Below are 27,737 nucleotides of genomic sequence, written 5' to 3' on the forward strand. Positions count from 1 at the left end.
TAGCTTCATTTGCCGGATTTACTTCGTCGCCCAACGGTTCCGCTCCGGTGATGTACTGCCACAGGTCTTCTCGGATGAGGAGGAATTCCACCTTGGTTTTCCACACGCTGTAATTTCCTCCGTTGAGTTTCTGGATTCCCAATCGTTCCATCGTGAAAATTTTCACTTCCGCTGGCTGTCCATCCGTTACTATGGAAACGACGTCTCTAACAACGGCCCATAACCTCTTAGAGGGAAAAGAAAACCCGACTGGTTTGATTGAGAACGTAGAGTAAACTAAATTTATTTTCCAATTCAAATTCTTACAGACTACTATGATTGGTTTTAACAACCACCGAGTTGCTTCGATCTCTATCACTGGAACCTCTTTGGTTGAAGCATTGAACATCTTCCTTGATGGGCTCATCATCAATGGGTGGGTGTCATCCCGGCTATGATGCACACGGCCTCTATAGATACCGTCCGGTATGCACTTGCTACTCTTAAGCACATTATCCTGTACGTGCTTTCCAATCGCTTCAGGTTTCTTCTCGTTCTAAGCGCTTTTGGCCAGATTGGTCCTTCATACCTTAGTATGGATGGCGTCCCGCCTGCCAGGAGCTTGCATTTGCTGGAAATTACAGCAGAACTGTTGAACATCATCATTGAAAACATCGCTGTAGCCGTAGATGCCCTATAAAAATCAGGTAAAAATTTGAAGTCCGTACGTGGACGCTAAGTGGTCCCCCAACGGCCCTGAAGGTATTATGCGTAGATGACCCCGTGCGCAAAATCAAGCTCGCTGCTCTTGTGCACGCAGCATGAGTACGAAAAGCCACTGAAGCTGAGCTTGTCGTCGATCATTACCCCAAGCTGCCTAAGGGATCGCTTTAAATCTATAATGCAATCACCTACCGAGATCTAAGATAATAAGCGCCTGTTGCGGACTTGCCTGGTGCCAGTCTTGTGACGGGCCAGTCCTAGTTTACTAGACTGCATCCATTCCTCAACTATAGAAATGGAGTGCTGCTGTCAACTCTACTTCCTCCATCGATTTGCTATAGTAGTTTCTGCGCTCGTGTACATACACGTTACAAGTGGATAAAATTCTGTTGCAAAAATCGCTGATTACCCAAATCATGCAGCAAAAATTGTAGTTATATACATACAGTCGTGATTTCATAATTAGGAAATTTCTATTTAAAAAAAAAACCAAGTCTTTTCCTTGAGATTAGTAAAGTTCAGTTAGTATAGTCACTGATATCAAAAATACGGTACAGGGAAATATAAAAAGCAGTAACATTTTATTAGTAAATCATTTTCATTTTATTTGGAGTCAATTTTCGACAGAAACAAATACATCCTTAAATTAGAAATATTTTTTGAATTAGTTTTTTATAGCATGACTTTAGCAAAATTACATTAAATTTGTAGTACGATTAATTGTATTTGAAATATTTCCAGATTAAATGTATGCCATTTTTTGGAAATGGGAGTTTTTCAATAACTCAAAAGTTTGTGTTTATAATATTGTGTGAGTGAAATTTATGTTACCATCAGTGCACCAGTAGCCGTTCATGTTCCAGTAGCCCGCAAACAATGAAAAAAGATAAGTTTACACAAAGTAAATTTGAAAACTATAGTCGCTATACGGTTCAAATCGACAAATTGAATCATGTTGTGGACATTTGTTTGTGTATTTACTCAAATTACCTTACTTTTTAAACTCGTGAGCGGGCTACTGGAACATGAGCGGATACTGGTACGTTGACGGTATTTATGAGTTGAGATGAAAATTAGGCTAGTCGAAGCATTAAAACCGAAATCTAGTCCTCCGAACTTGACCAATTTGTGTAAAAAAAACTCGCCTCTTTGTGGTGAAATGTTGAACTTATGAGACTGCATGGCCCCAGGGGAAAATGCACAATTTTATCAATCACCAGCCTTTTATATGATCTTCATCAGCACACTAGTTTTATTTCTTAAGCGCCTCTTAGTAGAAAAATACTGCACTTTCGGAACATGCATTGCATAGTCCAAAACATGACGAGCCGCTTTGTCAAAAAAAATACTGTAGGCCTTTTCATGTGACAGATCCGTCTATGCATTTGTTTACATCGGCGGAGGAGCAGTGCTAACACGGGCCTGTCATTTTCATAGAAGAACTGTCAAAGTGCTTCCCGATCAGCTGATTTAAGGCGTCATGTGAATAGGCCTGTTGTTCTAGCTGCGTCATGAGATTGATACATAGGGTAGAAGTACCGGTTTTGGTCATACGCCAGTTGTAGCCATAGCGGATTATACACCGTTTTACAAAGCCAATCAGCATAAAAGAAGGATTTTTGTTCTGTAGATCACATTGACGTGTTAGAGCTACATTCATTTACTCGTCCGAATTGATTCAAAACATAAGAAAAACAATTCATTTTCGTTATAATTTTAACTCCCACATTCCCAATTTGGCCATGATACTCCAGTTGTAGCCATAGTGGACAGAGTGGACACTGTTTTTCAAAATAAATATGCATGAATAATTACGAACCTAGTAGACCACATTCTTAAAACAGGTACATCTATTTAACATCCGATTACCTATGTCGAAAAGTTGAACAATACAAGTTCCTTAAAATTTCAACTTCCTCGCATAAAATTTGGCCAGAGTAGGAATACTCTGAATTTGGCCACTTTCATATGAAATCAATGTGATCGATCAATTTGGGAGAAAAAGTTAAAAATGTAGCAGAAAGTGGGTCTGGTGGTCTATACAGTCGACTAGTCACATCTCGATATTGAAGGAACCATCGAGATAGGGAGAGATCGAGAAAAAGAACACATTTTGAATGAACACTAGATTGAAAATCACTCCGTTACCAAGAAACAAATAAACAGCCGTCATGTCACGATCATAAGTTGTTATGAATCACTAAAATCTGGTCTAGTAACCTTTGATTATGGCAATATCGATATAGGGAGAGAAAATCGAGAACAAACATCAACATCGAGATATGGAGATATCGAGATAAGGAAGATATCGAGATATGGAGAGAGAAATTGTATGCAGCAGAAGGGACCGAAGAAACCATCGACATAGGAAGAGATATCGAAATGTAGAACATCGAGAACTGGAGAGTCGGCTGTATTGACCAATGTGTTTTTCAATGTGAAACGATGACTTCTGAGTTCCGATATATTACATGCATAATATTTGAATTGTACGCTTTCATATGACAGTGCATAAAAGGCTTACTATATATTTTATAAAATAATGTTTCTTAGGCTTCTACCCTACTGCATTGTCCTTAAGGCCGCGCGGAAAGTCATTGTAATCGCATAGGTATTTGAAGAAGCAAATCTCAAGTATATCGATGTGAAAAATATATCACCATAATTCTATTACCTCATTGATTTTTTTTTTAAATTCGAGATTTGCTACTGAAAAGTTTTGATGATAATTGTTAGAATGAGACAAAAGATGGGACAAATAACACGCTTATCTTAACCTAACAAACAACATGGCCAAAATAGTCGTTTAATTCGTCTAGATATGAGTTTGGTAAAATCAAAGCTTACTAATGCCTCCTAGTTGTAGAATGTCAAACTAATCAAACATGTAGCGTTAGTTCTTGAATTAAAGAAAGAGCTTTTAAAGGTTATTCGGGTGAATACAGAAGGTGAAATTTTTGAAGCGATTTTAAAATTGGCAGTATTTTTTCAGCGTTCTAAGATTGTTCAACCTGTAAATTAACTTCAGCTGCTGTTGTCTGCGTTCCCAAAGTTTAACTCAAAGATTGGAACCACGTTGATAATATTTTGTTTCGTAATACCCTAAGTGTTTCAACTTACCTTGGTGTACAATACTTTGTAAATTTTACCAAAAAATTGGTCGTAATTCAATTGCTAAATCAATTTACGATTTCAAAGTAATAAAAATCACGTGGTTTTGCACTAACGAAGCTTCAGTATACTTCCTACATGCAAGCGTATATAGTGATGAGGACTGAGTTTCATTACTTTGAAATTGCGAGGTGCAAAGTCAAAATGGCTGCCAAATCAAATGACAGGGGCTAAGGAGTGTATCGAAAAGTAGTCGCAAACATTCAAAACAGTCTCTAAAATATTGGGTTGCACCTAGAAACAATTTTTTTGATCAGAAATGCTTTACAATGTATTTAAAAATATGATGCGGTAATATTGTTTCAATAAAGTGGCATTTTGTATGATAATTTTGCAAATTACTAACAGATGTCGATGAAAATCTTGCACACCTCTGAAAAAAATGATGTGTTAATAAATGTGTTAAATTTTAAGAAAAAATGATTTTTGTTTATGCTAATATATTCTGTGCCACAACTCTCATGACATAGTTTAAAAAATATTTTGAAAAATACATTAACAAGCATTTGAGAGCAAATACAAAAAAAAAGTCGATTTTGAAGGACCTCGTTTTTTGATTTTTTCTTTCTACACGTTAACGGTAGTATCGAACGATTGTAACGAATAAAAAAATATGATTTGATTGGAAAAGTTTCTTTGCATATTTATGAAGTAACGTAAGCAAAAAATGGTACTGTATATAATTACCACTGTATATGACAGAGCTTCAAAAGTTGATTATACAAAAGTGACTTTCTAAAACCGACCTTATTCCAATATTTGAGCTTTCTTAGAGCAATAATTTATTTTTTTGAAATCCGTTTTACGTGCTGTGTGAAGTAAACATATTTGCCGATAGAATAAGCTTCTCATCCTATTTTGTTTGATATAAATTTTGTTCAATACAAATAATCGAATCTTCAGAATACACTTCAAAAATGTAATTTTGTGCAAGATTTTATTTTCAATGCTTTGTAAACCTTGTTGCATTTATATTAAGACTACATATTAATCAATATTTTTTTAGTTGCTTCAATATTTGATGACATGATGGAGATTTGCGTAAAAGAAGCATTTAAAAAGATGAGCTATGCTCTGAGATATACCGTTTTGAATGTTTGCGACTACTTTTCGATACACTCCTTACTTTGCCTTAAACAATGTTCAAATTGGTCGACAACTGGCCAAATTATGTTGTAATTTTTTTTTATCTAATAAGTTTGGGAACGCCTGTCCTGCCTATCGATAACCTTTGTTGAACTCTAAACTATCAATAAGTGTACTTTGAGATGATCTTTTTATAACAATTTAACTCCAGACCTTATCACTTTCAGCTACAGAGAAAGTGAGCATCATTACATAACTTACTTTCATTGAAATAATACAGTTAATACGGTGTATTGGATCGTTTTCAGTGTCTATACGCAGTTCCCCGATTCCCTCGCCGAAGCAGACAACCTCTATCCTGAAACCAACGGGCAGCATTAGAAAGAGCGACAAGCGTGTCACCATGTGCGACAGGGAGAACAACCTCTCGCCGACTTTCATCGAGATTTTGAACGAGAACCTGGCGCGAAAATCAGGTGAGACATGAACGGATGTTGGCAACAATTCTTCATTGTTATCCAAAGTATTATAAATTCCAACTGAATTCTGTTTCGATTTCAGTAAAGAGGCAGTACAGCATTAATGATCCGGATGGTCATTTTTCATAGGATTTTAACAATAGATAACGGACAATCCCACCAGATTACTTTTAAGGAACTTAGTTATTATCTATTTAATCTGTGTGATATGTTTTGCGTTTTTCAATAGAATATCAAATGATTGTAGTAATCAATGTTTATTAGCTCATTTCAACAGTAACAATCCGAATCCCCTTATGTTGTCCTTTTTCCCACCGACAGAAACCCGGACGTGTTGGAAAAATACTTAGCCGTGCTTTCGCTGGCGGGTTTCTCTGCAGCCTGAGGATTGACGATTTCCAATCCCTGCAGCGGAGTAAACGCCACACTGGATGCTGTACCGGAAACTTGCTTTTTAACTGTGGTACTTCCGCCCCAAACCTGCTGTTGCTTTTGCAGATTCTTCTGCAGCGTTTTACTGATTCGAACCTTGGTCTTTTCGTCGATCTGTGGCAAACGTATCCTTCCGGTTCCTGTTTTGCCAATGGTGCCACGGGTGTAGCCCAAGTCCTCCTGATAGGCGTCTTCGTCAATCTAGGAAAAAATAATTTTGATTAAGATTGTGAGGAGAAAATGGACATGTCCTTAAACTTACATCTCCAAAGTTCATGCGGTTGGCCTGCTTGCGGAACTCGGTTATTGCGTAGCGTTCTTTCATCTTGCGCACTCGCTTACCGCCGCGCTTCTTTTTACCACCTTCGATGGGTTTAGGAAGCGGTTTGATGAACTTAACCGGAGGCGGTTCCTGCAGTTTGTCTAGCTTCTTTTCGATATCTTCCCGGAACCGTTGACCTATTTCGCCCATGTGGCTTTCGTGGCAAGCGTCCACGCGTGCGGCCAGAGTACTTTTCGAAGCTACCAGGCGGGCGGCTTTTCGGCGCATGTCTGGTGGCGTGTCCTGGACAATATCCGAATAGTAAACGTATCCAGTGTGGGGCAGCATCGCCACCTTAGAAAAGCTGAGAAAATACAAAATAAATTGGGTAAGAAGGGGCAAGGTAAATCAGTGTAATTGGAAGCGCGTTTTATATTTTTGCTAACATAAACAATTTTATTGCGTTTCTTGCATTGCACTCGTACCGCAAATAGATCATCTTTACGTGGTGCCTTACGAGGTAAGATCTACCGGGGCAGCTGGGACGTAAGTCCAAGGGCTTAACGGACCCCCTCAGGACCTCTGCAATATGGGGAGCTGCAAAAGATGTGGTGGAGTTCACAGTTGGCTCTGATGAACTTTCATAAAAACCACAAAAATCCGAATGCAACTCCGTCAAAGCGACCGGTGCCACTTAAAGTACCAAAGCACCGATGCGCCGATCCGCCTCTGAACATAGTACCCCATAAAGGACTAATTATGGCATGGACTCCCTGCTTGCATATATAACCATGGGACCATAAAGCAGGGTGGCCACCAAATATCCATTTTGAGATTCCCGCTTTTTTCCCGGTTTTCCCGATATAATTTTCCAAATTTTCCCAATTTTTAATTGAGGGGCCCAAACGCAAAAGGGTGACCCTTTGGCCGGTTTTTTAATTGAATATACTTAAAAAAAATACTGATATTTACATCCAATAGGAAAAACTACAGTTAAACCTCCATGAGTCGATGTTCCATTACTCGATATCGACTCATGGAACCATACTAAAATTAAAATTTCATGGTTACTATGATGGTCCCCTCAAACAGCTTTCCATAGCATTGCTGTTCCATGACTCGATATTTCCATGAGTCGATGGTCCCTTCAATATCGACTCATGGAGGGTTGACTGTAGATTATTCGTAGAAGATTGGCTTGTTTTTTGGCTCCCGTTAAATTAGTATGGAACAAAAAAACTTTGTCGATTTTATCAAAACTGAGTTTCTGTCACACAACCTTTTGCTTCTAATCCCCTCCAATTGTGCCAATAGGACGGTTTCTACTCTTGGTACTTTTGATTCATTTTGACATGGGTTTATTTTAAAAGCTACCAAGTCCATAATTATTAACTGTCAGCTGTCCCGTCAAACGTTGTATTGACCAGTAGGTCGTAGAGGCTTTGACAAAAATTCGCATTTCCCTTTTTCAACTTTATCGGAGGATTTTCAAAAACATTATTCCACAAACACACGTTGGATCCCTTGATGAAAAAAAGTGAAAGCATTGTTCACATCGATCGTCACGTTCTCAAGCCAACTCGCGACATACAAACATCACTCCATTTTAGTTTATATAGATATGCCTCTTTTTTACATCTCATTATCACCCTATTTGAAAGTATTTCAATCTTTCGATTTTTTGAAACATGAGTCTTTATTTAATTTGTAGCCGATTATAGATAACGATTGATATATTAGAAGCTCTTATAAATAAAGCAATGTTGTCAAAATATTCGGATTGTTTGATGTATTATTCAGTAACTAAAGGAAATTATGAATTCAATATGCAGGGTGGCCACCGAATTTCGATTTTGAAATTCCCGCTTTTTTCCCGGTTTTCCCGGTATATTTTACTTAATTTTCCCGGTTTTTAATCCATTCTTTCCAACGACTTTAATAGACTTTTTCTATATCGTGTCTATAAAAAGTACTGCAATATTTTTTTTAAACGATTCAAAAATTTTTACTTATTTTTTTTCTTAGTAATTTGATTGTTTCACTATAATAATAAGTTAACTATTAGATTGTTCTAATCTATATAGCATTTTATCCTGAAAACTATGACATGGTATAGTATTTATCTGAATCGATTTGTCTCGTGTTCGTCGAAAATCAATGAAGCCCTGGAGCTATCTATCATGAGAAAGAGATGGTTAATTGTGCTAATAAAACAGATCCTACTCTTGACACGACAGGAGTTTAATTTGAATGCTATTTGAACCATATTTACCAACAGGCCTTTAAGCCAAATTTAAAATTTTCAACTTCAAGTTTGAGGATCTAGAGAACCTGACAACCGTTCGCGTTGAATATTTGATGGATTGGTTGCATTCTGGTGATTATAAAACGATCAAAATTTTAGCTCAGAGCTCTGTTGAGAACCAAATAGACTCGTGCTCTTAAAATTGTATGGTTTGGCTTTGGTATATAATCACCTTAAGCGCATCTTAATGCTGAATTTCAGATAATATGGCCGACAAAAGCCCCAGGTGTCTAAGTAAATCATCAAGATGCCCAAGTAGTTCTTTAACGTAATGTAAATTATTTCAATTCTTAAACCATTGAATTTTCTTGTCTAAAGCAAATAAGTTCAAGGTATGGATGAAACAAATCCGCACATGTAGAAGCACTTACATAGGGCTCACTCACAATTTTAATAACACCGAAAATCATCATTTTTGACACCCATCCACCCTCTCGTAATGCTTTTTGTACAATATCCAGTACACATTTTATATGCGCTGTAACAGCTTGATCGTTATTACTTAAAATCGCAAACGCGCCCTTATTCAAAACTTTTGTCGACTAGATAACAAGTGACAAACACTTTTATAAATAAAGGCTTGTTTTCAAGATTAGTTGTGGTATCCAACAATTACAGAAGAGTGCTAACCAATCTGCAATAAGTAATTAAACTTTGATTCAAAACATCAAGTAAAAAAAATAGAGAAAAGTTCAAAAAATATTAGCACTGACAGTGCGAGAATAAAAATTCAAAAAAATATTTTTAAACGTTGCTTAGAAAAGAGTGAAGCAGTTTTAAGAAATATGATGTAGCATAGTAGAAATTAAATAATTAATGTTTGAAATTATTTCGAAATTGCGGATGCCATGAGAATGTTATTAAACATAACTACTTTCTTTAATTTATTTTGGAGGTAATTATGCAGATTACAGCTTGAAGATGTTCGTTCAAAACAATTTTCCCGGTGATCTTCTCAAATTTCCGGTTTTTCCCGTCTTTTTCCCGGTGGATTCAAATTCCCGTCTTTTTCCCGCTTTTCCCGTTTTTCCCGGTTCGGTGGCCACCCTGCATAAAGGCGATAGCGGCTCTTAGGGATGGATAGCGGCTCTTAGAGCCCATAAGAGATGATCCATCAAAACAAACAACTAGCGGAATGTGAAGTAGAGGCTTCTAGACCCATCAGTAACCGGCTAAGGTTCGCGCCAAGAAAGGAGGCGACCCACATCAACTTAAGTGAGAACAGTGATGGCAAAAGCCTGGATATTGTGACGACGGCAGGCACTGGCCGCTCCAGTGCAACATGTGATCAGCAAGGGTTGGAAACAAGTCCACTGAAATTACGACAATCGGTCCTAGCTGTAAAGCGAGAAAGCCAAGCATAACTTGGCAAGGTAGAAGGCAAGAGAGACACTAAGTCGTGTCAGACCGAAGTGTTTCCTTCACAGGCAACGCGAATATATTTGACGATATTTTTCGATGCGTGATGCGAAAGAGGAGACCTTCCGAATTTGAATACGTGGCGAAAAGACGTATGGTTGCTAAGGGAAAAGTGACCTACGCGGCCGTCCTCCAGAGCGGAAAAGCTGACATGAGCCAAGCTCCGCGACTAAGAGGACATGGCAACAAAGGAGAGGCCAACACCAAGCCCAAGACCAAGAAAGCCAAGAAAAAGGTGCCACGGGATAACCCGAACCAGGCAGTGCATCCACAGGAACCACGGGCGCAATGCAACAGCAACCCGTGGATACGAGTTGGAATTAAGAAAAAAAAAACAGAGAAAACCGAAAAACGGAGCCCAAGGAAAAGAGCTAAACCGAAAATAGCGAAACGTAGAAATTTAGGCGAAGTCCTCGTTATCAAAACGGAGGAAGCGAAATACGCCGAGGTTCTGAAGGCGATGCGAAGTACGGAGAAGTTATCGCCATTGGACGCAGATGTGCGGAGCATAAGGCGGATTAGGATTGGTGGTGGTGCAGGACTCCAAGGAAAAGGGTGCAGTCTATAAGCAACTGGCACAAGAAGTACTTGGCAACGAGGTTGATGTAAGATCCCTTACTGCTGAAGCGACTCTCCAGTGCAAAAATCTGGATGAGGTCACCGGTGCAGGAGAGGTCTCGGCTGCCCTCAAAGAGCAGTGTGACAGAAGTAAGATGTGCAGAAAATGCGGCCCCGGAGGCCATAGGACAAGGGATTGTAAGCAGGTCGCTAAGTGCCTAATGACGAATTCCATCCAGAATCAGTCGAAAAAATAAGAAATCGAACTCGACCATCTTCGATTTGGATCAAACTTCCCACATGCTTTCGGAATAATAAAATGAGTGTTTTCCATAGATAAAGAGATCAATTTGACTCAAGAGTAACCTTTGAAAAGGGCCTATTGGGTTTTGCACTTATCTTTTTTGAAAAAATCTAGCTCCAAAACTGTTCGTTTTAGAGAAAAACGTTCAAAGGCAAAGTTGTAGGTAACTATTTGGACTATTTAAAAAAATACACACTGAAAAAAAAATATGTTTTTTCATGAAAAAACCTTGAAAATAATCCTTAAAATTCGAATTACAAAAAAACCCCATTTTTAATATTTTTTAAATTTTCACTATAAAAACTTGATGGAAAACATGATGTTTAGGAGGTGGTTTCATGATGGAGAAATGTTTTATAAACAAGTTTTTCTAATAACAACTTTTGGTCAATTTTCAAAATCTTGGTTTTTTAAAGAAATTTTGTCGTCTTTATGAATAAATATGATTCTTGAAATTGTTTAGAATCTTATTTTATTTATTTAACACCGTCTTCAGCTTTGCTGTACAGACTGAATACCCCTTATCTTACTAATAAATTTGTCTCACAATATTCTTAAAACGATTTCTATCAATAGTAAAATCAAAAATATCTACATCATTTAAAAGATTAAAACATTTTTCGAGTGGATGATTTTGGCCGAAAACAGTACGGTGTCGACTTATCCTGATTAAAGAACGTTGACGTAAAAGACGCGCTGGGACAAAGAAATTCGCCTGTTGCAGAAGCTCTGGGCAGTCGATCCGGCTACTTATTACGTCATATGCGAACATCCTTTGAAGGTAAACTCTTCGATGGCGTAGTGACTCCAGCCCTATTAGTTGGCGCCGACTATCATACGCAGGCAGCACGATCGGGTTTGACCACGGTAATCTCCTCAGGGCATATCGGACGAAGCATCGTTGCACTCTTTCTATACGAGCGATTTGAGTTTCGTGGTAAGGAGCCCATACTTGAACAGCATATTCCAGGATGCTTCTTACGAGCGAGCAGTAAGCGGATTTTAAAGCATATGGATCACGGAATTCGGATGCGTTTCGTCGAATAAATCCTAGTACAGCAAAGGCCTTGGCAGTGGTCGCAGCAACGTGCTCGTTGAAATTCAACTTTTCGTCCATAACAACTCCAAGATCTTTAATAGATTTTACGCGGTCCAACAACGTTCCATTCGCGCTATAGTCGAATCTCATTTGCGCCCGCGATTTGGTGAAACTAATCACTTTACACTTTATCGCATTCATCTCCATACCGTTCAATACACACCAACTAGATACGGTGTCGATGTCTTGCTGTAGCGCGGCACAATCGATCGACGAGCTTATAATTCGATATATTTTCAAATCATCCGCATACATGAGACGATGTGAATTGATTCGATCGATTAAGTCATTGACGAAAATTATAAATATCAAGGGTCCCAGGTGGCTACCTTGTGGGACACCCGAAGGAGTTGGAAAGCGCGTAGACTCAACAGACTTTAAATTAACATAAGCGGTTCTATCACGCAGGTACGATCTCAACCAGTTAATGAACCAATCAGGAAAACCTAGTCTATCGAGCTTTCTTAGGGTTAAGTCGTGCGGTACCTTGTCGAACGCTTTAGAAAAGTCCACGTAAATACTATCCACTTGGAAGCGTTTTTCCATACTGAGGTTCAGCGAACTAACATACGCCATCAAGTTGGTAGTAGTAGAGCGATTCTTCATGAAGCCATGCTGATACTGTGAAATTAGGGGCTTGGCAGCCGAATACATTCTGTCGTGAATCAAGCGTTCGAAAGTCTTCGCTAAGCAGCAGAGGATCGAAATCGGTCGATAGTTCTCAATCTTGTGAAGGTTTCCAGCTTTATGTATCGGTGTAATTGCAGATAACTTCCATGCGTCTGGGAAAATTGCTTCAGTCAAGGATAAGTTGAATAACCGACAAACAGGTATTGCGAGTACCTCAGCACAACGTTTGATAAAAACAGGAGGAAGTTTATCTGATCCTGGACCTTTCGATGAGTCGATGGCGTTCAGGGCTTCGGTGACATCTGCTATTGAAAACGTCGGACACGGAAAATGAATATCGAAAGATGGTAACAAATCCAACGCATCCGCAGATATCAAAGGAGACGAGGGATTGTACACTGATTTAAAAAAATCAGCAAAAAGTTCGACTGATTCCGTAGGGCTGTGACTTGTTATGCCACCAAAAGACATTTCCGATGGGGGTGATTGTGCCCCTTTCCTTTCTTTGAAGAAACGCCAAAACACGGAAGGATCCGCCTTAACCTCATCTTCGATGCGGAAAATGTACTCACGGAATGATGAAGAGACGCACTCGTTGTATTCAGCCTCGAGTCTACGTAGCAGGGATCTGTTTTCTTCGGAACGGTGTTGCAGGAAACGGCGACGCACTTTGCGGAGGACATTTCGCCGGCGACGAAGATCAGCGTTCCACCACGGTAAACTATTAGGGCGGCGAGGAGAAGATCGGCGAAGAGGAGTGTGTCTGCGTATTACCCCGAAAACCACGTTGTAGAAATTGGCAACCGCTGCGTTAACATCGGTCTCCTGGAATAGTTCTTCCCATCTAAACAAGCTCAGCTCCTCGATTACAGCATTGTAATTGCAACGGTTAAAGTTGAAATCGTTGAAATCGTGCTGGGCCGACACTGCATGCGAAGCCTCCAATTCACTTGTGAATAAACGTAAAACGAACGGTTTGTGGTGGCGGTCAGGAGGTAAAATCGAGAATGGCACTTCGAACAATTCAACTTCGCTACTGTTGCTGACGAAGGCCAAGTCAAGTAGTCTATCGTTTGAGTTACGTACGTCACAAATCTGCAATAAACCACTGGCAATCATGTTCTCTGTGAACACTAGTTCTTGCTCCGAAGACGCGTTCGTCGGTAGGTGTGAATCCAAATCGTCGTCATATGCCCAGTGCAGATGAGGCAGGTTGTAGTCACCGATTATCAGCACAGAATCACCGTCGGAAGTCTTTTGCATTATTTGTTGCACACTGTCAGCATGAGTGGCATACTTGTCGGGATCGCTGTTCGGCCTGAGGTATATCCCACAGACATAAACAGACTTTGAATCATAAATATATTAATGATGAAATCTCTAGAAGCGATCATTTCCGTGCTATTTCAAATCAAGTGTAAAATATATCTTTATATGTAATGAAATAGGCCCTTCTCGTAAATCAATCGCGATTCTCCATCATTAACAAGTTTTCATTAGTGCAGATGATAGTTCCCACAACTCATCCCTGAACGCCCCTGAAAATTGAACAAGCTGTTTTGAAGATGAATGATTTCTTTTATTGTTTTGAAAAACATACAATAATTATTAATCTTAATTAATATCCATTCTGTTCTACTACCTGAACTATTATTATTAAATAGTTAAGCTCTCGTTACCTATCGCTTTCCATTTATCGAGCTAATAATAAACACATTTTTCATCGAAGTGAATGTTAAACAGTTAACCAATTCAGCTTAAAACTATAAGGGGCAGTCTGTATTTCGGATCCGAAGTATAGGATGACGTCCACGCGGTTCGCTTGTCACAACTAGAATGGTTTCTTTATTCATCAATCTTACAGCGGAAATTACACACTCAACGGAATTTAATAAAAACATGAAACACGGAAAACGGAATACACTGAAAACACGCTAATCTTAAAACGGAATACACTCTTAACAAACAACAACGATTTAGTCTGAAATTCTACTACAACTCGGCCATACCTGACTTTTGATCGACTCGATCATGTAACATATAGATTAGTACACAGGAAAAGAAAGTGCAACCGAATTTTTCCGCGGTCGACTCGGAATATTAGTAAACACAGAAGGAAATTAATAGAGACAGAATAACACAAATGAAAAGTATTGCTTTCTCAGTCATGACACATTTGATCATTAATTATTTCCGATTGAGGCGATGGTTCAGATTTTCCACCCTCAGATTTCCTCCAGTCAACCCATCGCTTCATTCTGCATGCCTCTATTATACCATCGTAGGGTAATTGAGAAATTTGTCCATTCTCTATGTCCCTGATGACGTATCTATCATTTGGAAGTACCTTATATACGCGATATGGACCCTTATATTTTGGAACAAACTTCTTATTAGTTCCAATTGTTGTGTCAATGTTCCGAATGACCACAAAATCACCTTCAGAAAACGTGAGGGGAGCTTTATGTCGTTTTCCAAAATAGGCGGAATTTCGGTCTTGGGCAATCTTTATGTTCCCGGAAGCCAACTCTCGCAGTGAAATCAAATCTCTCTCAGAATTGGAAGGACTGACATCCTCCAGAAACTCGGATAAAGCATCTACTTCACGACCTCGTTGATTCACACCAAATAGTAGCATGCTAGGTGTCTGTTGAGTAGCAGAATGTACAGAGTTATTTATAGCATATTCTACTTTAACCAATATCTTGGTCCAATCAGAATGTTGAAGGGGCTCCGACTGTTTGGCAAGCATCGACTTTATCACTCTATTAACCCGTTCAACTTGGCCATTTGCTTGGGCGGACGCGGTGGCAACCTTAACATGTTCAATGTTATTATCCAGTAGATATGAGTTGAACTCCAAAGACGTAAAACAAGATCCACGATCACTGATAATTCGCCTCGGCCGACTATAGTTTTCAAAATACTTGTCAAGGCAAATGCATACCTCCTTGGTGCTAGTCGAATTTACTGCATACAATTTCACGTATTTTGTAAATGCATCAACGACAGCAAAAATATGTTTCCGTTTAGACACAATTGATGGAAGAGGACCAAAATGATCAACGTGTACAGTATCGAATGGAATGGGCTTCTTTGGGATGTTGTGCAAGTTTCGTGCGGAACTGCTCGGCGGTACTGAATGCATAACGCAACGTACACAGTTTTGAATGTATTGATTAACTTTGTCCTTCATGTTTGGAAACCAATAATGCATTTTTATCTGATCAATACATTTTGTCACCCCCATGTGACAAACTTTTTCATGCGCAAGCCGAATTATGTTATTTTCCATTTCGCGCGGAACATAGAGTAAAAGTTTATCAGACTTCTCTACATTGGATATTCTGTACACCAATCCATCTTCCAACGCAAAACCCTTGACCACGCCTGTCTCTAACTCACTACGTAACTTAACAATTTCGGAATCACGGTTCTGAGTCACTTGTAACTGAAAGAAAACATCATCTGGACTAACAGAGGAGACGATTTGACCAGAATTATCAATCGTTTTAACATAAACTGAAGGATATCGACTCAAAGCATCAACGTGTGTCATTAACTTACCACTACGATGTTGAATCGTGTAGTGGTAGTTCTCCAACTCTAAAGCCCAGCGCGCTATTCGTGCATTCACACTTTTACGATTCAAAGTCATCGTTAACGAATTACAGTCAGTAATAATCTTAAACGGAATGCCTTCAAGGTATATACGAAATTTACGAAGAGAATATATGATAGCCAGAGTTTCCAACTCGAAACTATGATAGCGAGACTCAGCGGGGGTAGTTCGTCTTGAAAAGTATGCGACTGGATGCCATTTCCCATCTTCCTGTTTCTGCAACAAAATACCACCAAAGCCCTCAGAACTAGCGTCGCAATGCAACTCAGTCTCCCTATTAGGACAGTACAGGGCCAACAACGGAGAGGAAACCAATTTATTCTGGAGAGTTGAAAAGGCATCCTTGCACTTCTCGTCGAAAATAAACTTTACGCCTGGCTTGATCAATTCACGCAGTGGTTGTGAGATGCTTGAAAAGGATGGAACGAATCGACGGAAATAGGAAAAAAGACCAAGGCATTTACTCACCTCCTTGGCGTCTGATGGAAATGGCAAATTTTTAATAGCTTCCAGATGGGTATTATTTGGCCGTATGCCATTTTGATTTATCGTAAAGCCTAATAAATCAATCTCTGTATAACAGAACAAACATTTCTTGAATTTCACTTCAAGTCTGTATTCTGCTAAACGTCGCATAACACGCTTCAGAAGCTGAAGATGTTCCTCAACAGTATTTGTTGCCAACGTCACATCATCCAAGTAAACAGTGACAGTTCCTTCCTTCAAAAAGGGTTCGAGCACTCTATTAATAAATCGCTGGAATACCGCTGGAGCATTACGCAACCCAAATGGCATCTTAACATACTCATACTGTCCACTTGGCGTCACAAACGCAGTGTACGGAATGCTATCTTCGGAAACGTTAACTTGATGGAACCCGTGCTTCAAATCGAGTACTGTAAAATACTTCTTACCCTCTAATCGTTCCAAGCAATCATCAATTAGCGGAATGGGAAAACTATCGCGAACAGTTATTTTATTCAAAGATCTGTAATCAATACACAATCGCTTTTCACCAGACTTCTTATTTCTCAATACGATAGGGAAAGAGTAAGGGGAATCACTGGGCCGGATTATGTTTTCCTTCAATAAGACATCAACTAGGTTGTCTACTTCTTTTTTATCGGAATACGAAAGTCGACGAGGAGCAAAACTAATCGGAACATCGGAAGTCAATCTAAGCCTCATTTCATAATCATGTTTCACAGCAGGGATCGACTGCCAATCGGAATAGTTGTGTTCAATAATGTCACGTATAGCCTCTCTAGTTTTACGATCTAACTTCGTATCAATATTATAATCTTGCACGTCATCAATCGTATCAATGCAGAACACATCGGGAACACACGAAAGTACGGAACAATTCTCGCATCGGAATGGAATGGAACCAAGATCATGACGGTACGGAACGGAACATATTTCACAACTTCGTAATGTCGGGACACACTGTTGTCCCTTGTTCGGAACGGAAGAATCAGAGGCAGACGGAATATTCATTGTATCAGAAGTCACTGAAGGCGATGGTTGACTGCACTGAGAGCATTTCGTAATCGTTTTTGAATCCATGCCAGTCGTAAAATCAAACGCACAATGTAACACTTTCCCATCAATTTTTATTTGGTCCTTTTCTAGCCCAACTTCTACATTAGTTTTTACTCTGGCAGCTTTAACAAACTTTGTGTCATACAACGTGACACCAATTTTCTCTAGAAAACATCGACCCAAAAGCAATGGGACGCAGATGAAACTGTCTGGTACAACATGTACCTTAATCATAGTTTTCCGATCGCGAAATATTACAATCGCATCAATTATTCCATAAGTACATAAAGGATGATTACCGATACTTTTATATCCAGAATCAATTTTTTCTCTCAAACTGCACAGCGGAGGAACCAGCGATCGGCGTACGAAGTTAATTGGACTGCCAGTGTCGAATAAAGAAACAATAGTGTTACATTGTTGCGTGTCAATGTCATTTGAAAAAGCAATACTTACAATATTTAGTTCCGATAGTGTTGCTGCTGCTTCCTCAGCAGCGGAATCTCTTCCGGCGTCCCGACGAAACTCATCCACTAGGGCCACCTGATTGTTGTTGCGTGGTGCTGGTTTTGGACACTCTTTCAAAAGATGTTGCGTGGAGCCACAACGGAAGCACGAACCCTTTGCTCGACGTGGTTCCTTGCAATCCATCGATAGATGACCAATGCCGGAGCAATTGTAGCACCTCGTTGAATCTGGCTTTCCTTCCGATCTTGGTTTCTGAACTGGTGGTCGTTGCAAAGATTGAGCATGGTACATATCGCGCAGCTGCGCATACCGACGAGAAAGCTGCTTCAATTCTGCAAGATTCCTGGCCGGGTAAAGAACTGCGATATTCGCCGAACGATCCTGAAATCCATCGATGATTAGCTGAACAACCTGACTTTCTTCGATGTTGGCTCTCGATGCTATTTCCTGCATCCGTAGGATGTAACCAGTAACAGACATCTTCGATTTTCCGAACGTAGTTTTCCGCAACTTGTCGATGACTTCTGCTACCGAGTAACGATACCCAAAATTCTCCAAAAAGCTTGCACGGAATTCCCGGTAGTTGGCGGAGTTATCTACCCTGAGGAACCATTCGGCCTCGGTTCCAGTTTCCATGAGCTGACGTATGCATCGGAGCTTGAAAACATCATCACCCCCCAACGTTTCACATGTCGACTCGAATTCGGCGAGCCATCGGTTGGCGTCACAAGTATCTCCTCCAGAAAAACGCATGATGGAGCCTGTTACATCTTTCACTTCCGGCTGTCTCACTAACAGACGCTCCTCCTCCTCCAACTGTCGGCGTAGCTTTAGGATCCTTTGACGTTTTTCCAGAGCGCGCAATTCCACGTCCAATTCATCATCCGCTGGCAATGGGGGGTTTTCATCTTCGAGTGCTCCGCCCCGGGCCCCACTGGAACTCTCATACAATGCTCGCAGATGACGTAAAGTTGCGGATTCCGGAAATTCCACTTTATTCTGCTGCAGCCACTCAACAAGTTCTTCGCGGTTTAGACGGCTCATTTTTTACACGATTGCGCGAGAAAAAATCCCACTTCTGAGTTATAAGGGGCAGTCTGTATTTCGGATCCGAAGTATAGGATGACGTCCACGCGGTTCGCTTGTCACAACTAGAATGGTTTCTTTATTCATCAATCTTACAGCGGAAATTACACACTCAACGGAATTTAATAAAAACATGAAACACGGAAAACGGAATACACTGAAAACACGCTAATCTTAAAACGGAATACACTCTTAACAAACAACAACGATTTAGTCTGAAATTCTACTACAAAACAAAAACTAACAGTGTCAGAAATCTGCTTTGAAAACCGTTTATTAATACCATGCGAAAGAGCGAAAAAAGTAGATGTGTGCACTCAGTTTCTTGTAGCTTTTTTAGGCCAGAGAATTTGATTATACTAGAGAAACGCGGAGAGGATTTTGACTTTGTTTATAAACAATATTTGCAACGACTATCAACAATTGAGGTCATTCAAACAAAATTTTAGTGTGCGTGTCATTCTGTCAGCCGCCATAAGAAACCAAGCTTATTGATGACGTCACTTTCGTATCGCTTTTCACTAACACACATTCATCGTCTCTTTTGCGTAACATCTCTTTGAGTCTCATCTAGAAAGATTCGCGAATCAGGCGAAACTGACAAAATGTACACAATTTAAGAAAATATAGCGTTGAAATTGTAGCTCGATTGTCTATTCACTGCACTTGAACTTTTCCCCTATCGATAATTTAACTATTCAAAAAACGCAAATTTGTAGAAGACGAAACTTCACCTCATGCCAAACCACACACTTTATTGATTACGCCTGTGTTTTTGTTTAACAAAGTGATGGGCGCATCTGAAATCGAAATCAAAACACGGCGAGAGTAAACGGCGACACTGCAAACAAAAAATAAACAAGGCGTACATGGTGGGCTTACTTGGAACCAGAAGGTAAACACGGCGCAAAAGTAATGGGCGACACTGAAAATAATATCGATTACAGGCTCATAACATTGGGCGATACTGGAATTCTAGAGTACGTTTTAGGCGAAACCTTTAAAGATATTTTGAGTACGAAATAGCTAGGGGAATTGTAGGAGATGTGTGTGGTATTAATGAGGATTTTAAAACTAGGTTTATGAAATGTGTATTAAAGTGAAAAGGTTAAAGTTTGAGTATATTTTATCCAATTGGGATTTGAAATTGCACATGAGAATTTCATTGATCATTTTCTCATTGTTATTGATTTGTCAGATAGGCCCTTATCGCGAATCCCTCTCGTCATTGAATTTGCTCGATTGGAACCACGTTTGACGGTTCAATTGGAACCTTTGGTTTCAGAATCCGCGCTTCTCTATATAAACAAATTCTCTGTTTTAGGCGTGTTCCAATTTCCATTGTAGTAGGCTATTGTATTTGAGTCATAGCTTACTTTGATATAGTGGTGGTCATCACGAGATAAAGTGTTTGTCAGTTACTATCATACACGCGCGGAGTCAACACGTGCCACCTAAACGTGGAAACCAGTTAATTGAATTTAAAAAGAAAGTTAGTTTTCAGTTTAAAAACGCATGAACATGAAGATCAATAAGGTGAAGTGTTGTAGACCTTTTCAATCGAGACGATGCTCATCGAAGCTTCGTAACCTTACAACAAAAATGGTAGATAAGCTAAAAACACTGGACGGAGCAATCAACTTAAACACGTCGCTGTTAATTTGTGAAACATGCCGATTGCATTCTCTAAAAGTACGTGCTCCAGAAACCATGGAACAATCTGTTGCTGAAGACTTTCAGCGAGATGAGCATTTATCAGCAGCCTCCATTCTACATCAACAACCATCTTCATCGCGGCAGCCTTTGAAAGAAGTACCATCAGCTGCATCATTCATCTCAACGTCTTCCCAGGACACCATCGATGATACCTATTCGAGAACACATAATATTGAATTATTCAATAGAGGTGTAGCCGGAATCAGTGTTTCACCAATATCTACGAAGAAGATGCGGAAGACGCAGTATCCCCAGAAAAAGTATTTGGAAATCACTCAAGGGGTGCGGAATCACATTTTCGGTTTCGGAGCAGAAGACGATCTTGAGCTGGTGAAGTCCAAAGCAGCTGACTTCGATGAAATTATTTCTCAACTGAAAGAGAAATTTGCCGAACCATCATGTTCCAGAAACGATCAACTGCGAATATTATCGCTTTTGCCAAAATCCTGGTCGAGCCAAAGAATTATTGATGAGTTTGGTGCAAACAAGTACATCGTGTCACAGGTACAGTACAACTAACCTATGATGTAAGTTCTATTTAATAAAATATTTTAAAACCATTTCACAGGCACGCGGGTTATCGAAAGATCAGGGAATATTAGCTATTCCTCAAAAAGAAAAGCCAGGACATGGATTGGATCCCGAGGTGAGAAACGATGTACTACAGTTCTTTAAAAGCGACCATATCAGCAGAGCTATGCCAGGACAGAATGATTACGTTTCTGTTAGAAAGGATGGGCAACGAATTCATGTTCAAAAACGACTATTAGTTTGTACATTGAAGGAAGCTTATATAAGGTTTAAGGAAGTAAGTAAGAATACGATAGGATTTAGTTCATTTGCCCAAGTACGACCCAAACATTGTAGACTGATAGGCAGCTCAGGATCTCATAATATTTGTGTTTGTACCATCCATGAAAATGTGAACCTGATGCTGCATGCTCTCAAAAAACACTGTTTCGAAAATGATTACAAGCACTATTGTGAACAACTTTTATGTAGCTCAACATCAAGGTCGAAATATTGTTATCTACGTGAGTGCAAAACTTGTCCGACCCTTCCTGAGTTTGAAAGTCTTTTTTCTGCGGAAATTGAGAAACGTGGACTATCAGAGGTCTGTTTCGAGCAGTGGATTTCAACCGATCGATGTAATCTGGAGACAATTGTTAAACCAGTGGATGAATTCACATCGTACTTTTGTGAACGGTTGGAAAAATTGGTAGTTCATGACTACATCAAAACACAGCAGTCTACCTTTCTAAGACAAGCCAAAACCACTTTAAAGGATGGAGAAGTTGTAATAATATGTGATTTTTCTGAGAACTATTCGTTTGTACTTCAAGATGCCGCTCAAAGTAGTTATTGGACAAACAATCAAGCGACAATTCATCCGTTTGTTGTTTATTTCAAAGAAGCAGGAACACTGAAAAATTTGAGTTTTATTGTTATATCGAATGTACTAACACATAATACGGTTGCGGTGCAAGTTTTTATTTCTAAATTAATGAAATTTTTAACATCTAGAATTCAGCTTAAAAAAGCAATTTTTATGTCAGATGGTGCTGCATCCCAGTACAAAAACAGGAAAAATTTTGCAAGCCTTTGTAAATACAAAACTAAGTACAATATTGATGCTGAATGGCATTTTCTTTGCGACGTCGCATGGAAAAGGACCTTGTGATGCAATAGGTGGCACATTGAAGCGAATGGCAAGAAATGCCAGCATAGCTGTAGAGCATGAGCATCCAATCAGAAATGCAGAAGAGCTATATGAGTGGGCAAATCAAAAGAGAAATGACTATTTGACGAAGTTGTCTTTCTGTTACGTGTCGCAAGATGAATACGACCAAGGTGTAGCAGAATGGAGCACTATCCATCAGCAGGCAAAAATGATAAATGGCACTCAGAAATACCACTCTTTTGTTCCGATTTCGGAGACCGAAATTGCCGCAAAGCTATTTTCCAACGATGATGAAATAAGTATACATAAGATTTTAAAACATGTTAAATAATTGTTATTAGAAATAGATGAAAAATAAAATAAATTGTATTACGATATAACAAGCGGTTTTGTTACAGAAATAAGTAATATTGTTGAATGCTATGCAAATCCATGGGCAAATTGTGGGAACTATCATCTGCACTCATAAAAACTTATTGTTCGTGATAAAGAATCGCGATTGATTTACGAAAAGGACCTATTTCATCACTTTTAAATATATATTTTACATTTGATTTGAAATATCACGAAAATGATCGCTTCTAGAGATTTCATCATTAATATATTTATGATCCTAAATAATTTTAAGATTCCTATTTTATGATAAAGACGACATTATTCCGTGAAAAAACCAAGATTTTGAAAATTGAGCAAAAGTTGCTATTAGAAAAACTTTTTTATAAAACATTTCTCCATCATGAAACCACCTCCCAAATATCATGTTTTTTATTAAGTTTTTATGGTGAAAATTAAAAAAATATTAAAAATGTTTTTTTTGTAATTCGAATTTTAAGGATTATTTTCAATTTTTTTTATCAAAAAAAATTTTTTTTTCAGTGTGTATTTTTTTTACATCGTCCAAATAGTTACCTACAACTTCGCCTTAGAACGTTTTTCTCTAAAATGGACAGTTTCGGAGCTAGATTTTTTCAAAAAAGTTGTTTGCAAAATCCAATAGGCCCTTTTCAAAAATTACTCTTGAGTCAAAATGATCTCTTTATCTATGGAAAACACTTATTTTATTATTCCGAAACCATGTGTGAAGTTTAATCCAAATCGAAGATAGTCGAGTTCGGCGATTGACCGATTTGACATGGAATTCATCTAATATGTGTCGACAGAGCAGACAACGGACACTTAACGGGCGGACCCAAATGTCCGGGCACAATCGGAGTATCAAAGCAGCCAAAACGGAAGTAACACATTTGAATTTTATCTATTGTGATGCAGCCCAACAGCTGCTTTGGCAGTCAGTCTCGGAAACGAAGACTGACGTGGTGTTACTATCGGACCCATAACGCATACCAACCAACAACGGGAACTGGGTGGCGGATAGGTCTCAACAGCTAGCAGATATAGGAATGACAGGACGATGCCCAATCTAAGAAGTAGTCTCTATCTCAAATGACAGTTTTGCGATAGCAAAAATCAACGGCGTGTTCTATTGCAGTTGTTACGCGCCCCCAAGGTGGTCGATTAAGGAATTTTTCCACATAATCGACAGGATGATAGCCAATAGTGATAGCTAGTGACTTTAATGCATGGGCAGTGGAGTGGGGTAGCAGCTGCACCAACCAAAGAGGCCTACTATCGCTGGAATCCCTGGCCGCATTAAATGTAGAGCTGGCAAATGTGGGTATACTGTGAACTGCTGCGTTGAACGGTTAAGGCCGCACGGGTCGTCATCATAATCACCCTATCCATTTCAAGAAGCAAATCCCAAGAACCACTCCATATATCGATGCGAAAATGTATCACTATGATTCTGTATATGTAGTGCACAACCTGATAAATTTTCAGCTTCATCGGTTCACTAAAACTCGAGATTTGCTTCCACAAAGTTTTGATGATTATTGTTAGAGTGAGACGAAAGATAGGGAAAATAACACGGTCTCCCGTGTCCCCTTAACTACGAAATTTTCAATGGGTTCTACAATCGGAGTAGGAACGCGGTTACCTTCCGTCTTTGATCTATCTACTTACCCCGACAAGGTTTTCTTCTGCGCCCCCAAGACAAGCACATTGCAGGCCGGCATTTTCGATAACCTGGTAAGACCACCGGCCAGGCCCACCAATTTGGCAGCCGTAGACGCACCAACGATCATCGATAAATTGGGCGCGATGAATGTCATTCGACTTTCAACGTATTCAAAGATCTTGGTTTTGAAATCGCTGAGTTCTATGGCCATATCACAGGCTTCGTAGATTTGCTGCAATTCGTGTGGTTCCAGGCGAGTTCTGAAGAAGAAATATGATTTGAATAAACCATATTAATTGAAACAGCAGACAGCCAAACTTACCCCTGAGTGGTTGAAGCGGTTACCGAAACAATCATGATAGTGGCCTGGGTCAAGATCTCCTGTAGTCGTTCATTGTTCTTCGCTTGGTCCAAGTCATTGCCCAGTTCTTTGACGCTACGTATGTAATCCATTTCCACCATAATAAGCGAATCCAATTCCGGGAAACGTTTTTGGTATTTGTCCTTTACGAATTTGTGTATGATGGCTACAAAAAAATATTTAGTGTTTGTATGAATATTTACTGTATAGTTGTGAAGTAAAATTTGAGTACACACTACCAATCCCACAGCTACGAATTGTACATAGAATTCTCAGAATAATGAACACTATATACGGTTTGATTAGACCACAATTTGAAAACGATGATGATTGACCACAATCTCAAAATCCAGATAATTTTCAAATCTGGGGTCTTCAGTGAAGTTGTTCTGGAGGTGGAGCGATAGACAGAGATCTATATACAAACATCTCATTTAATTCGAAATGACGGATTTCACGCCAACTCGACACGCGATTGGCAGCACCCCTTCAGAATTCAATGAAACTTTCTGGATGTCAAAAGTATGTAAAACTAAGATACTTTGCATATTTTGTTTTTTCAAAATCGATCTAGACTAACATTTGGAAAGGGTCAAAGTTTTTTTTTTACTTTTTTTATAAACCCGTATAACTCGAAAACGGTAAGACCAACAAAAAAGTGTTGTATGGGGGACTGTCGTGAAATTTCCTGAAGTTTAAGAGTAACATATTGAAAAAATAAAAACACATTTTCTACACTGGAAAAAAAAATGATTCAAAACTTTAAAGTCGATTTAAAAAAAAAAACGGTCAGATTTTGATCATCCTTAAGCAAAAAGTTTCGTAATTAAATTTACTAAAAGTCGTCCATACATTGCAAATTGGGCATATTTTAGAGAAAAAAGTTTTTCTAACATCGATTTTTTTAAGTCCCATAGTTTTTGTTTTACTTTTTTTATAGACCCGTATAACTCGAAAACGGTAAGACCTACAAAAAAGTGTTGTATGGGAGACTGTCGTGAAATTTCCTGACGTTTTAGAGAAAAATATTGAAAAAATAAAAACACATTTTCTACACTGAAAAAAAAATATATTCAAAACTTTAAAGTCGATTTAAAAAAATCGGCCATTTCAGATTTTGATCATCCTTAAGCAAAACGTTTGGTAATTAAATTTACTAAAAGTCGTCCATACATTGCAAATTGGGCATATTTTAGAGAAAAAAGTTTTTCTAACATCGAATTTTTTAAGTCCCAAAGTTTTTTTTTTTTACTTTTTTTTATAGACCCGTATAACTCGAAAACGGTAAGACCTACAAAAAAGTGTTGTATGGGGGACTGTCGTGAAATTTCCTGACGTTTTAGAGATAAATATTGAAAAAATAAAAACACATTTTCTACACTGAAAAAAAAAATATTCAAAACTTTAAAGTCGATTTAAAAAACGGCCATTTCAGATATTGATGTAGAAAATGTGTTTTTATTTTTTTCAATATTTTTTTCTAAAACTTCAAAAAATTCCACGACAGTCTCCCATACAACACTTTTTTGTAGGTCTTACCGTTTTCGAGTTATACGGGTTTATAAAAAAGTAAAAAAAAAAACTTTGGGACTTAAAAAAATCGATGTTAGAAAAACTTTTTTCCTTAAAATATGCCCAATTTGCAATGTATGGACGACTTTTAGTAAATTTAATACGAAACTTTTTGCTTAAGGATGATCAAAATCTGAAATGGCCGTTTTTTTTAAATCGACTTTAAAGTTTTGAATATTTTTTTTTCAGTGTAAAAAATGTGTTTTTATTTTTTTCAATATTTTTCTCTAAAACGTCAGGAAATTGCACGACAGTCCTCCATACAACACTTTTTTGTAGGTCTTACCGTTTTCGAGTTATACGGGTTTATAAAAAAAGTAAAAATAAACTTTGACCCTTTCCAAATGTTAGTCTAGATCGATTTTGAAAAAAAAGTATGTAAAGTATCTTAGTTTCACATAGTCTTCACACCCAGAAAGTTTCATTGAATTCTGAAGGGGTGCTGCCAATCCCTTTGTCGAGTTGGCGTGAAATCCGTCAAATATGACCGCTAGGTGGCACTAGTGAGCATGAAACTTTTACTTTTGTTTTGTAGATATCACATGAGCTTGTCCATTCGAAAAAATAGCGTCTTCGGCAAAGTTGTTCAGTAGCTCAAGCGATATCATATCATGACAAAAAAAAATCAAAATTTTGTCACTAGATGGCGCTAGTGAACATGAAACTTTTGTTTTGTAGATATCTAAAGAGTCGGACAATACGTACAAATTTCGCTGTCTACATCCACCGCAATGTTGTTGGCTTCGACAATCAGCTGATACTCCGGATCCGATTCCACGTTCCCGATCATCTCCGATGTTTTGCGCGGGTTTTTCACGAACTTCGCTATCTGTGTCAGGACGTTGGCCAGCCGGGCAGAGTCCCGCAGTTTGCAGATCTCCCGTATGGAGGCCACCTTTACGTCCACTTCCATGGGTTCATCTTTAACGTCCATTATGATGGCTTCCTCCTCATCCCCGGCGGAAAGTTGCTGTTGGTCTTCGTCGAGGTCATCAGGACTTTCCTGCTTAACGGCGTCCTGTAGCTCCTCGGACTCATCGTTGTCGTCTTCCAGATCAGCCAACAGTTCATCGGCAAGCGACATGTTTAGTCAAATTGATGATTTTTCACGAAAAATGCACAAATTTCTTTGGATAAAATTTAAAACGTTTGAAGTGTTTCGATTTAGGAATAAACAAACAAGCGGAGCCGCTTGTCACATTCAGGGCTGTGCAAAAAGGATGTG

The 27,737-nt window shown here is 38.9% G+C and overlaps 2 protein-coding genes across 3 annotated transcripts in view; one reads left to right on the top strand and one right to left on the bottom strand.

Annotated features, from left to right (window-relative positions):
• Positions 1-5,688, top strand: part of LOC5570578 (kinase D-interacting substrate of 220 kDa) — a 116,552-nt gene extending 110,864 nt beyond the window's left edge. For both annotated transcript variants that reach the window (XM_021848557.1, XM_021848558.1), the window contains 2 exons: positions 5,268-5,435; positions 5,521-5,688. In XM_021848557.1, the coding sequence (XP_021704249.1) occupies positions 5,268-5,435; positions 5,521-5,567 (215 nt within the window). In that variant the 3' untranslated portion in view covers positions 5,568-5,688. The remainder of the gene's footprint in view (positions 1-5,267; positions 5,436-5,520) is intronic.
• LOC23687963 (U4/U6 small nuclear ribonucleoprotein Prp31) lies at positions 5,677-27,691 on the bottom strand. The gene is made up of 5 exons (XM_011495139.2): positions 27,218-27,691; positions 24,902-25,106; positions 24,585-24,839; positions 6,133-6,496; positions 5,677-6,071 (listed from the first exon to the last, which is right to left on the bottom strand). The coding sequence occupies exons 1-5, from the start codon at positions 27,594-27,596 to the stop codon at positions 5,733-5,735; spliced, it is 1,542 nt and encodes a 513-aa protein (XP_011493441.1). The 5' UTR covers positions 27,597-27,691; the 3' UTR covers positions 5,677-5,732.
• Between the last annotated feature and the right edge of the window lie 46 nt (positions 27,692-27,737).

Source organism: Aedes aegypti, chromosome 3, assembly GCF_002204515.2.
Source record: "Aedes aegypti strain LVP_AGWG chromosome 3, AaegL5.0 Primary Assembly, whole genome shotgun sequence".
NCBI classification, from domain to species: Eukaryota; Metazoa; Arthropoda; class Insecta; order Diptera; family Culicidae; genus Aedes; species Aedes aegypti.